At 52.5% G+C, this 10,762-nt stretch overlaps 1 protein-coding gene across 1 annotated transcript; it reads left to right on the top strand.

Annotated features, from left to right (window-relative positions):
- Positions 1-6,693: 6,693 nt before the first annotated feature.
- On the top strand, positions 6,694-8,267 carry LOC119108045 (uncharacterized). The gene is made up of 4 exons (XM_037231627.1): positions 6,694-6,964; positions 7,009-7,310; positions 7,747-8,042; positions 8,147-8,267. The coding sequence occupies exons 1-4, from the start codon at positions 6,694-6,696 to the stop codon at positions 8,265-8,267; spliced, it is 990 nt and encodes a 329-aa protein (XP_037087522.1).
- Positions 8,268-10,762: the final 2,495 nt, after the last annotated feature.

The following is a 10,762-nucleotide window of genomic DNA, read 5'->3' as shown; positions in this document are numbered from 1 at the left end:
GGGACCGCGGGGTCAGTAGTTTTCTGTTGGCCGGGGACCGCGAGGCGTAGATCAGTAGTCTCTGTTGGCCAGGGGACCGCGAGGTCAGTAGTCTCGTTGGCCAGGGGACCGCGAGTCAGTAGTCCCTTTGGCCAGGGGACCGCGAGGTCAGAGTAGTCCGTTGGCCGGGGAACCGCGAGTCAGTAGTCTCTGTTGGCCAGGGGACCGCGAGTCTAGTCTCTATTGGCCGGGGACCGCGAGGTCAGTAGTCTCTGTTGGCCGGGGGACCGCGAGGTCAGTAGTCTCTGTTGGCCAGGGGACCGCGAGGTCAGTAGTCCCGTATGGCCGGGGACCGCGAGGTCATAGTCTCTGTTGGCCGGGGACCGCGAGGTCAGTAGTCCCTATTGGCCAGGGGACCGCGAGGTCAGTAGTCTCTGTTATCAGGGGAGCTGGTCGCCACGAGCCCTTTAACGCCTCAAGTCAAACAAAGCTCAGACGAATTCTGCGGGCAAAGGAGCTCCAATGCAATCAAAATGCACAGCATGATGAAAAGGCTCCAGACTCATGATCTGTAGGGGATCTTATATGATGATGGCGTATTTAGGTGCTCATAGGCTTTGGGACGATCCCAAATGGTAAACAAATCTCCGAAATGGCAGACCAAGGGGTTTTGGTTATCAAGGGATACCTGGAAAGTCAAAAGGCCTAGGTGCAGTGGGCCTGGACACAAGCCAGAGTCCATACTATGCCGGAGGACAAAAAGGGATCACAGGCCGCTATATGGTCAAGAGCATGCAAGACGGTCCGGGAGCCTGGAGGACCAGCGGATCCGGGCAGTCGTAAGGGGGCCAAGGGCCAAAGGTGTTCAAAGAAACAAAGAAAGTTTGCCGACAACCAAGTGGTCAGATATCATATCGGGTGACTTGGGATGGCCATGGCTTTCGATATAGTCGATTGACCCAATATATTCGATGGTTCGCAAAGCATCAAATTGTAATGAAAAGTTCAAGCAAGAGATCTCATAGCCTAGACTTAAGCGATTCAACGGCTGGATGACTCATACAGCATAGGCCCGAGAAGGACATCCCAAGATTGCCAATGAGGATCAAAGTCGATAAGGCATTCGCCTTAGAGGAGCAAGCTGCTGCTAAACGGAAATAGTCCAATCCAAAAGGATAGGTCAGGGATGACCGTGTTCAAAGATTGTAGTCAAAGTCCGGACTGCTAAAGGGATCTAATTCGACATGAAAGTTTTCAAAAGTTAGAATTGATAACGGGTGGGATGCTTTGATTGTCGAAGTCTAAGTTCAACTAGACGCGCACTGACCAACACAAGTTCGAGTTGCCGTGCATTTTTAATCCCCACGATATGGGCCAAAATGTTGTCACAATCGATAGTACCACTACCGACTCAATCGGTAGTGGTACTATCAACAGGTACCGAACGAACCAGTAGAACATTTTACAACTGCCTAGTTATTTAACGCAAAACTTATTTCAGTCGACCAAATCTTTCTAAGCTCACTTCTTAGTGAAGGGTCAACGAAGCTGGCAATCAACCCTCAGTGCAATGGCCCTAATCTAAACAAGGAATATCAGATGATCAAAGGGTTCAAGATTATGAAGAGATCTTCAGTTACATGTTCAGCCTGGGAGATGCCCTTTGGATGTGCTTTTTTTAAAAAATAAATGACACCTGATGAGAAGCCAAAAAGCACCGTAATGCGCTCTTACTGAGTTCCACTCCTACATGGTTGCACGCCTCTTATTATTAAAAGCAACATTGAGTGGTCATGGGACCTGAGTTTTCAGGGAAATTCCGACACAGCAACAGGGTTAAAGGATATGGTCTTTGTAGCCGATACGCCCGACAAAACAACACTGCGCAATGGGCAATATGCAATGAAGACACCAAAATGGTTGTTGGCCTCCGGTTTAAAAGCAAAGGAGAGTAAAGTGAGGCCGCCATGGCCGAAACCATTTCATGTTGAGACATAAAACACTAGCGATGCGTGGGAGTAACTGCCTTTAAAAAGCGGTTTGTTGCTTTTTGGAACTTTGTCTAATCTTAGGGTTCGCGATTGTCAGCTCTTAAATTGTCTTAATCAGCCCAGCCCCTGAATGCTAAATAAAAAGGGGATTCCAAACTCTCCACAGGCCTTGAGTCAGCCAAGAGATCCTCAGGCCTCTAAATATTTACAAGATATTTGAAACAAGCCCGCTGCCTCGAGACAGTCAAGAGATCGACGCACGGAATTAGCGTGCCTGTAAAGGACCAGGGACCTCAAGGTGGTCAAGGCATGCGAACTGGTCAAACGTGTCCTGATATGTGGGGTCCAAAGTGACCAGCAGATCAGAGACATTGGATGTGGATAGATCCATTCGCACGTTTGACGTACCTTGTTCAGTGGAATTTGCGCCATCCTTTTCTATGTTTTAACTAAGCCTAAAGTTCTCCAGGAAAAGCTGGTGCTTTTGAGCTGTTCTATGCTCAGTAATTGCAATCCTTCAAAGTTAATTTCATGTCAGCTCAATCATTGATGGGTTCATGGCCATGAACTGAAACCGGTCTAAAAGTTGCTGAAATACGATAGCACACTTTTTGACGAGCCAATCAGTCCAAATCCGTCAACATTGTGTGCTTGACCCCTTCCGACAGTCGACATGGCCTCACACGCTTCCGCATCGCCTTTAGCAGTCCAGACCTTCCCCAGGATCAGCTTTCCTCCAGCTTTCTCGGCGCCCAAGTGCCCCCTGGCCGGCTGCGCCGAGAGGAGCACGTCCGGCGAGCTCCCGCCCCGACGGCAGATGACGCTGTCGCCGGCCTACCGCGCTCGCCCGCGGAATCTCAACACTTTCTCTCTTCGTCGGCAAGGTCAACGGCTGATCTTCGCGAGTCGGAGGGCCGAGACCCAGCCCCCTCGGACGTCCCCCGGCCGCCGCCGCCGCCGCCGCCGGACAGCTATAAAGCCTGCGGCCGGTTGCAGTGACCACATTCGGGTAGCTGCCAACTGCTCTGCTCGTCGTCGAGTGGAACGGACAAAAATCATTAGGTGAGTGCCCCCACAGTCTGAACTGCAAGTCGGTGTAGCGCTGGTGAAGTCCGAGACTTAACGTCAGCTGTGGCGGTGAAGGTGTCAGTGGAAGTGGTGGAATTAGTGACTTCCAAGGCGAGAGCATTCCGTGTGAAGGAAGAACCGAGCTAGAAGCGAAGAATGATAAAGAAACGTTGATTTCATTCAATGATGAGTTGCGAATAGCTGAGCTGATAATGGGGTACCCTCAATGTGCCGGGAGGTGGTGATAAAACGACCTTATGAAGCAGGCGTTCTTTACATTAAGAAAACTCCACATGTATTGGTTGTGTAGAGTTTTCCCAAAGTGATCAATGCTGGCTTGAGTATATCCTTTAAGCAGCACCTCATCGAAGGTTAATTGCCGATAAACTTCAGTATATGCAATCTTGCTCGTGACTTTTAATGCCGAAAGACCGGGTTAAAGTCTCTCTTGCTTACATGAAATCAAAAATTATCGCGCTTTTGTTAACTGAAGGTGGCAGTCCCTGAGAATCTTTTGTCTGTAATGGCGCTTTTGAGATATTCATGATTTGCGTGACGTGTAATTTATCATTCCAAATTTCTGCCCGTGATTATTCAGTTTACGCATTCTCAAAGACATTTGGTTCGAGCCACTCTCGTTGAACAATGCCTTTCCTGCGTCATAAACTTGCAGTACGTTGATTATTTTCCCATGTATTCACAACATTATATATGATACATTAGATGGTTAAGGCCATATACATTTATAATTATATATGTATCTGTATGTATATGGCCTTAACTATGCACATCAAATAGATGTATGTGTATCAAATCACATATTCCGTGGCTCACTCCAAAATATTTTTAAGGCACTTGTTCAACCTAGACCGTCATGAAAACCGTATTGGTGTCGAATAGCTGCGTTCTTTTTTCAACATTCTTTTCTGTTGTTCTGTGGTGGGCAGTGTGACCGCTCTGCACTCACCACTACCCATGGATGTTACAGGGGCAGTGGTGCATGGGCACTGCCCCTGGATGTTGCATGACTACCGTCTCTCTCCCGCTGGCCTGGCTAGTGGTTTGAACGAGTTCAAACACTGTACCAGGTTGCAGAATGCATTTGTAGTAGAAGGAAAAGTAGTAGAAGTAGAAGCGCCCGAGGAGTTGTGCAGTTACTTGTCTACAGATTGAAGTCGTCAGGGTTCGTCGTTCTGTGGGTGCCCTGGTACCCACAGAACGACTTACGCACCCTCGACCTAAAATAGGACAAGAAAATGCTGTTGGCTGAAGCATGCTCGTTTGGGAGGTACCCAATTTTTTAAGAGAGGGGAAGGAGAGCGAAGGTACCTGAGTTACCCACACTACCAACTGTGCATCGGGGCGGCCTGGTTCACCCGTCGCCGTCCAGCACGAAACTTATGCAGGTGTTAGAGGCCTGCATGTGTGGAACGCCCACCAAACGACAAGCGAAAGAAATTATAAGATTGGTCACGTAAATTCTCTGTCACATGGCTGACGGAGCAAGTATAAGGATTTACAACTTTGCGGGAGCTTGGCCACCCACACTCCTGTTCATCACATCGTGCCTGTGGAAGTCGCTGTGGGCGATAAAGTCCATCCACCTTCTCACGCCTGGCGAGCTGATAAGCCTACGTCCGCCCGCATCTGGGACAGAGCGAGTTACATGCCGGTGTGAGAAGTGATTGGACTTTGCTGCCCATCGCCCAACGCGTTGCTTAGCGTGAGTCACAGCCATAAGGTCCAATCACTGACTCCGCCCATGTAACTCCTCTGTTCCAGAATGTGGCGTATTCTGGCCTCCACCGTCCTGGTGGCTCTGGCGGCGGGCCAGCTTGAGGTGCCCGGCGCCTACCTGCCTCCCGCGTGTCCCGAGCCCAAAACCATCTTCAACACCAGACAAAGGTGGTCACAAACACCGTCACCCGCGTGCTGACGTCGGTGGTCACGCAGCAGGTGCTGCTGACGTCAACCGTCACGAGCGTCGTGCCCAGCACCATCAGCGTCACCAACACCGCGAGCGAGACCAAGCAGGTCATTGAGTCGAGCGTTGTGTCGCGCGCCATCCAGCTGACCGTGACCAAGACTGTCAGCCAGCCGGGCCCGACGATCACCGTGACGAGGACCAAGGTGGTGAGCGAAGTCAGCGTGCTCAACAAGGAGCAGCTCAAGACGCTGGAGGTGACGCAGACAAAGGTGGTCTCGAAACAGGAGACCGCGACCAAGAAGGTCACCAACACGGTACCAAGAATGTGGAGAAGCTGATTTACTCCACCAGCACGTTGGTCGTGCCTGGCAAGACGGTGGAGCAGATCAAGACCAGCGAGCTGGTGCAGACCAAGGTGGCATCCTCGCAGCTGCCCGCCGTGACCAAGATTGACACCAAGGTGCAGTACATCACTGTCACGCTGACGGAGACACTGCCTGGTAAGACCATTACTCAGATCAAGACCGCCGTCAACACTAGGGCCATCACCATCACAGACACCGACCAAGACGGATCTGGTCACCGTGCCGCAGGTCATCACCCAGACGCAGCCGGCATACGCCACGCGCACCGTGGTCAGCACGAAGGTCTCTACCGTTGTCGTCACCGTTACGCAGACGGTACCAGAGTACGTGACGCAAACTCAGACGAAGATCTCCACCAAGCCGGTGGTGGTCACCCAGACGCGGACCGTCATCAACACAGTCACGGGCAAGGACGTGGTCCGCGTCCTCTCCCAGACGCAGACGACCACCTTGCGCGTGCCCGGCCCGGACGTGACCCTCACTCAGACGACGACCGTGTACCAGACCGGTGTGGAGGTCGTCACCTCCACCAAGATTCAGCCGTCGAAGGTCGTCAAGGTGACCACGGTTACGGAGTCGTGCAAGGGCTACAACTACGACACTCCGGAGAACCCGCTGCTGATCTAGACGCCACGGACGCCGGCCTTCATCAAGACCGAGACAGCGCCGCACGAGCGCCGAGCGATGAGAGGGTATAAGTTATGAGTGTGCTGAACGATTGCTGCCCACGTTGAATATGTGCCTGTTGTGACCACATGACCATTTTGTCATGCGCTGTGGCCGTTCCGCCGCAATTTCATGCTCTGGAAATTAATAAATCTAAGGGAACCGAAAGACCATATGCTATACGAAATCACCGGCAAATTTACTGGACTGCGGGGGTGCCACCTGCGAAGTGGATGGACTCAGGTAAGCGTGAGAACAAGAGGCGACAAATTTTCAGCCGCGCCAACAATACGCCTGTTTCATTCGTGTGTGTTATCTGCACTTGTTCTTGATTGACATAGGACGGGATTTTGACCGCTCCTGTGTGTCATGCTTACGCGTGCGCTGTTATCCTGGCAGTTGGGGTGGTGCTGAGTTTCTTGATGTCTCTGTCTCTGTGCGCGCCTCACCGTTCCCCACTCTTGAACACTAAACCATCCACTAGAACAAATTCAGGCAAGCGAAACCCGCTCAAAGGTCACAAAGCTAACATCGCTGTCAAACCCATTGGCTATCCCACCAAAGCTTCTTCACGTTCGAGCCCCTCTCCCTCAGCTTTAAGCGCGCATTGTCGGAACCTGACATCGTGTGATGGCCAGCGTGTTAGTCTTGGAGCGGCCACTGGCGCCGAAAGGTGACCGGGCTGCGCCGTTTCAGAATGAGTCGCCTGATCCTGCTGGCCGGCCTGCTGGCCGCTTGTTACGCGGCGCCTCAGTACCCCGGCAGTGACTACCTGCCGCCCTGCAAAGCAGTGGTCGACGTCACCTCAGTCGCGTACGTGACCAAAACCTCAAAGTATGAGAAGGTCAGCACCCTGATCCAGCCGAAGGCTATCACCAGCTACAAGACCGAGACCAAGGTGGTGCCGCAGCTGGTGACGCGCACGGTCGTGGTGACCGAGACGGTGCCCGTGACCAAGACGAGCATCAGCACAGTCACGGAGGCCCAGACGAGGCAGCTCATCAAGACCCAGGTTGGCGAGCCGTGACGCAGGTGCAGACGATTTCGAGCACAACGGAGGTGGTGACCACCAACTACGTGACCCGCACGATCACGGCCACGAAGGTGCTGACTTCCACTGTGGTGCAGACAGTGACGCGCACCATCACCGATCAGGCGACCGTCACACGCACCAACACCGTCGTCAAGACCAACGTCGTGACCAGCAGCCTGCCTGACCAGGTCTCGATCAGGACAAACACTCTCACGCGGATAATCACGTCCACCAAGGTGGTGCCTGGTCCGACGGTCGTCAACACCATCACTCAGACCAAGGTCAGTGCTCTCAGGCAGGCTTTCGCAGGCTTCCTTTGAAACTTTGCCCTCATTCACTTCAGGGCACAGGGATTTGGGTCGTTTTCAGCATGCGCTTTTCGGCAATATCAGATGCTGACGTTTGTAAGTTGTTGATGAATATTGTTTGCACTCCATTGAGATTAGCACTGCTCCTGATGAAGCCGCATACAGAGCAGATGAGGGCACGTAGGCGAGCCGCAGCCGGGCCGATCACCCCTTAGATGCGCATACAGTTGAATTGGAAATATTTTGTTGGCATGTGTGCGCTTTAACCCACGTCATGGGCCCGGTGCAGCGACCACCTTACTTCGCAGCTCTGTGCGAACGGCGCCCTGTAGGCAGCTAGCGCTCTCGTCTGGCCACGGCGGGATGCAGCCCCGGTCTCCGGGGCCTGACCGGTCGCTCGCGTTCGCAGACCGAGACGAAGGAGACTGCCGTGCAGCAGCCGGACAAGACCCAGGTCATCACCACCACTCAGACCGTAATCAAGACGAACCGCGAGGAGGTCACGCAGACGGTGAGAAGCACCATCGTCTCCACCCAGGTCCAGATCAAGACGGTCACGCAGACGTCCACCGTGACGTCGGTGCAGCAGCGGGTGGTCAGCGACACGAAGAACGTGCAGGTGACGGTCACGCAAACCCAGCAGAGCTTGGTGACGCAGGTCGTCACCCACCGGCTACGAGACGGTGGCTGTGACGCAGACGAAGAGCGAGCCAGGAAAGACGGTGGTGCAGACGTCCGTCCAGCTGGTGACGGCCACGCAGCAGCTGCCTGGTGCCACCAACCCAGCTGAGCACGTCCATCGTGGACAGGACCTCCACCCAGACGAAAGTGGTCGTGAAGTCCGTGGTGGAGACCAGCTACGAGACGAAAACGGTGAAGGCACCTTGCGGCTACGACTACTCCGAGCCGGAGAAGAAGTTCGACTTCTAGACGGCTCCGGTACCCGAGGAGCGTCTCTGATTTGGCTGGGGTAATTGTCCGACAACGATTGGCGCCGGCAGGGGAGTGACTGCCAAATGACGCCTTGTTGCACTTAAATTATTGTCATGTGGTCCGGAACAACCAGGCACATATTCAACGTGGGTGTATGAAAGCAACTGTGGAGCAGCATGTTTGAGTGGGGCAGAATGTAATAAGACGACCGTGTGCAACAGACTAAGCGTCGTGTTACTTCCCGAGTGCGTCGACCCGATATGTGTCTGAAATGACGACTTAGGTTTACGGACAGGCCCCAGATGTGAAAACTTTAGAAAATATCCTTTTATTGCTACAGAAATGGAAGCTTTACTCCACGTTTTACATGGGTGTTGATTTGATTCTTTTTGTGGTGTCCAAGCCGTCAAATAGGATTGGTGGCAGTTGTAGCCGATTCGTGCGACCGCCAGTGAGCTCAGCGGGCGAAACGCAGCGAGCCTGCACAAGCCAGCCAAGTCCTTGACAGCATTCTCCATCCCTACTTGGATAGTCATCAGTGTCCATGCGGAAGCTGCACCTCTAACAACCTAAAATAAAGATAGGCAAGGGGCGTCGAGCTGTCAATAGAAGGCAAGCCATACGTTACACGTTTAACTACACCCATCCGTATTGCTGGCATGATGCCGCGTCCGCAGCATGCGTGTCTTACCTTTACAGGAAAGGCTCACGGACCGCGTAGTGATACGAATTATGCGGCGTTCCAGCGAGGATTAAGGACATGACATTTTTGGATGACTAATCCAGATAAAACCCTGAAAAGACGGAAATCTTGCCACTCTCAGAGCCAAATACCGACACGCAATCAGTGTATCGAGTGGTACCTGCACGCCAGGGCGGGAACGAGCCATTAATGTGCACCAGGCACAGGAAGCAACCGTCCTATCTCAGTGAAAACCAGCCACCGTGGGGCGTCCACAGTGAGAACCAGCCACCATGGCGTCCACAAGTGAGAACCAGCCATCGTGGGGCGTTCACAAGTGAGAACCAGCCATCGTGGGGCGTTCACAAGTGAGAACCAGTCGCCGCGCGACGTCCACGAGCCGCGCCTTCATGTGCCCGCGTCTGAAGATTTGTGAATTAACAAAAAAAAAGGCACTTGCATCAGATTAGGGACATCAAGCATGCCGGCTACCAGAAAGCTAAGCGGAGATGCATCCTTCGTGCGAACGGCGTTCAGTTATTGGGCTCAGCTGCCGTTATTGCAAGTTACCCAGAAGAGTCATTCCTGCTTTCCTATGTTTTTGGGTTAGATATGAGCTTTGTGAGCTTCTTGGATAGTGAAACGGTACTCTACGCTAAATCGCGCAGCGTTCTCGATCTGACCTCATTGTTGGAATTATTACACCATATTTCGTGCAAGAAGAAAAAGTAAGGCTATCTGAAGGGTGCCCTTCATCCTGACTACATTGTAGCAATGCTACCATGGACGTAACTTCAAATGGCTCCAGGAAACCGTGGAACACCAAAGTAAGTAAGATCAGAACCAAAAAAAAACCCTGAGCTCATCGATTTGTGTCCAACTGGCTCGGTTTGGCCAATCAAAGGTCACTTTCACTGGTGTTCACTAATCCGGTGCGGGGCGGCATCTGACGGAGTCCCGTCCGCGCCGGCCGGCTCCCGGCGCATCCGGACAAAGTCAAGGCCTGCCCAGCGCTGCTGACCTTCAGTGAACAGCTTTCCTCGACGGGTGAGCGCCGGGCCGCAGCCTCTCTAACCCCGCAGAACGGGTCCGATTAGAACCGGACTCGAAATTAAGTCACACACATGACCTTTCGGAACTCGGGCTTCACGTTGCTCGCTTTACAGATGACACGTACCCTAACTCAGGTTGCCGACTGAACGGGTGGTCGACTTGGACTCAGCCTCAGGCGCAAACTAAGTGCATCGTGCTCAACTCAAGCCCCCAGCAGAATTATAAAATAGAAATGCGATATTTCCATCGATTCTTAGAAATAAAGGAAATCACAGCACACGTCGTTACGAACCCATTCATGGACGCCCCGATTGCGGTCATCATATTAGCGCTCAGGGGCCGTAGCGCAACCCGGCTTCGAACCCGGGTCCCGACGTGAGATCTGAAGGCGCTAACCACTCGGCCATTACATTCACAGATTAAATGACATTGGGGCTAACTTCAAACTCGGGTTCTGAAACTTTGTCGTCGTCGCCTGCCTCGCTCCGGGGCAGGGACGGCGAGCACCAGGTTCATGGATTCATGAATGTGCTTACCAGAAATATGGTCGATGGTCGCTATGGTCCTATCCCCAAAAAGTGAAAAATCGGGGAGCGGCAACAAACAAACATTGTTTTTGTTTGAAATGTCAAATGTTCAGCTCAAAAATGTTCTGTTTGTTGTCCCATCATTCAATATCTTTCATTTTTTGTTTTAAACCATGTCGGCATCTGAAGAAATTACATAAAATCTGACCCGACGGCAGCTGGCGTGGTTT

This window comes from Pollicipes pollicipes, unplaced genomic scaffold (genome assembly GCF_011947565.3).
Source record: "Pollicipes pollicipes isolate AB1234 unplaced genomic scaffold, Ppol_2.1 Scaffold_6686;HRSCAF=7923_pilon_pilon_pilon, whole genome shotgun sequence".
NCBI classification, from domain to species: domain Eukaryota; kingdom Metazoa; phylum Arthropoda; class Thecostraca; order Pollicipedomorpha; family Pollicipedidae; genus Pollicipes; species Pollicipes pollicipes.
This window is presented reverse-complemented; position numbering and strand designations above follow the sequence as displayed.

Bases quoted from the DNA above. Each gene is read 5' to 3' on its own strand.
- LOC119108045 (XM_037231627.1), top strand. From the start codon at position 6,694: ATGAGTCGCCTGATCCTGCTGGCCGGCCTGCTGGCCGCTTGTTACGCG. The intron at 6,965-7,008 runs GCACAGTCACGG...ATCAAGACCCAG, and splicing joins CGTGACCAAGACGAGCATCA to GTTGGCGAGCCGTGACGCAG. The intron at 7,311-7,746 runs GTCAGTGCTCTC...TCGCGTTCGCAG, and splicing joins ACACCATCACTCAGACCAAG to ACCGAGACGAAGGAGACTGC.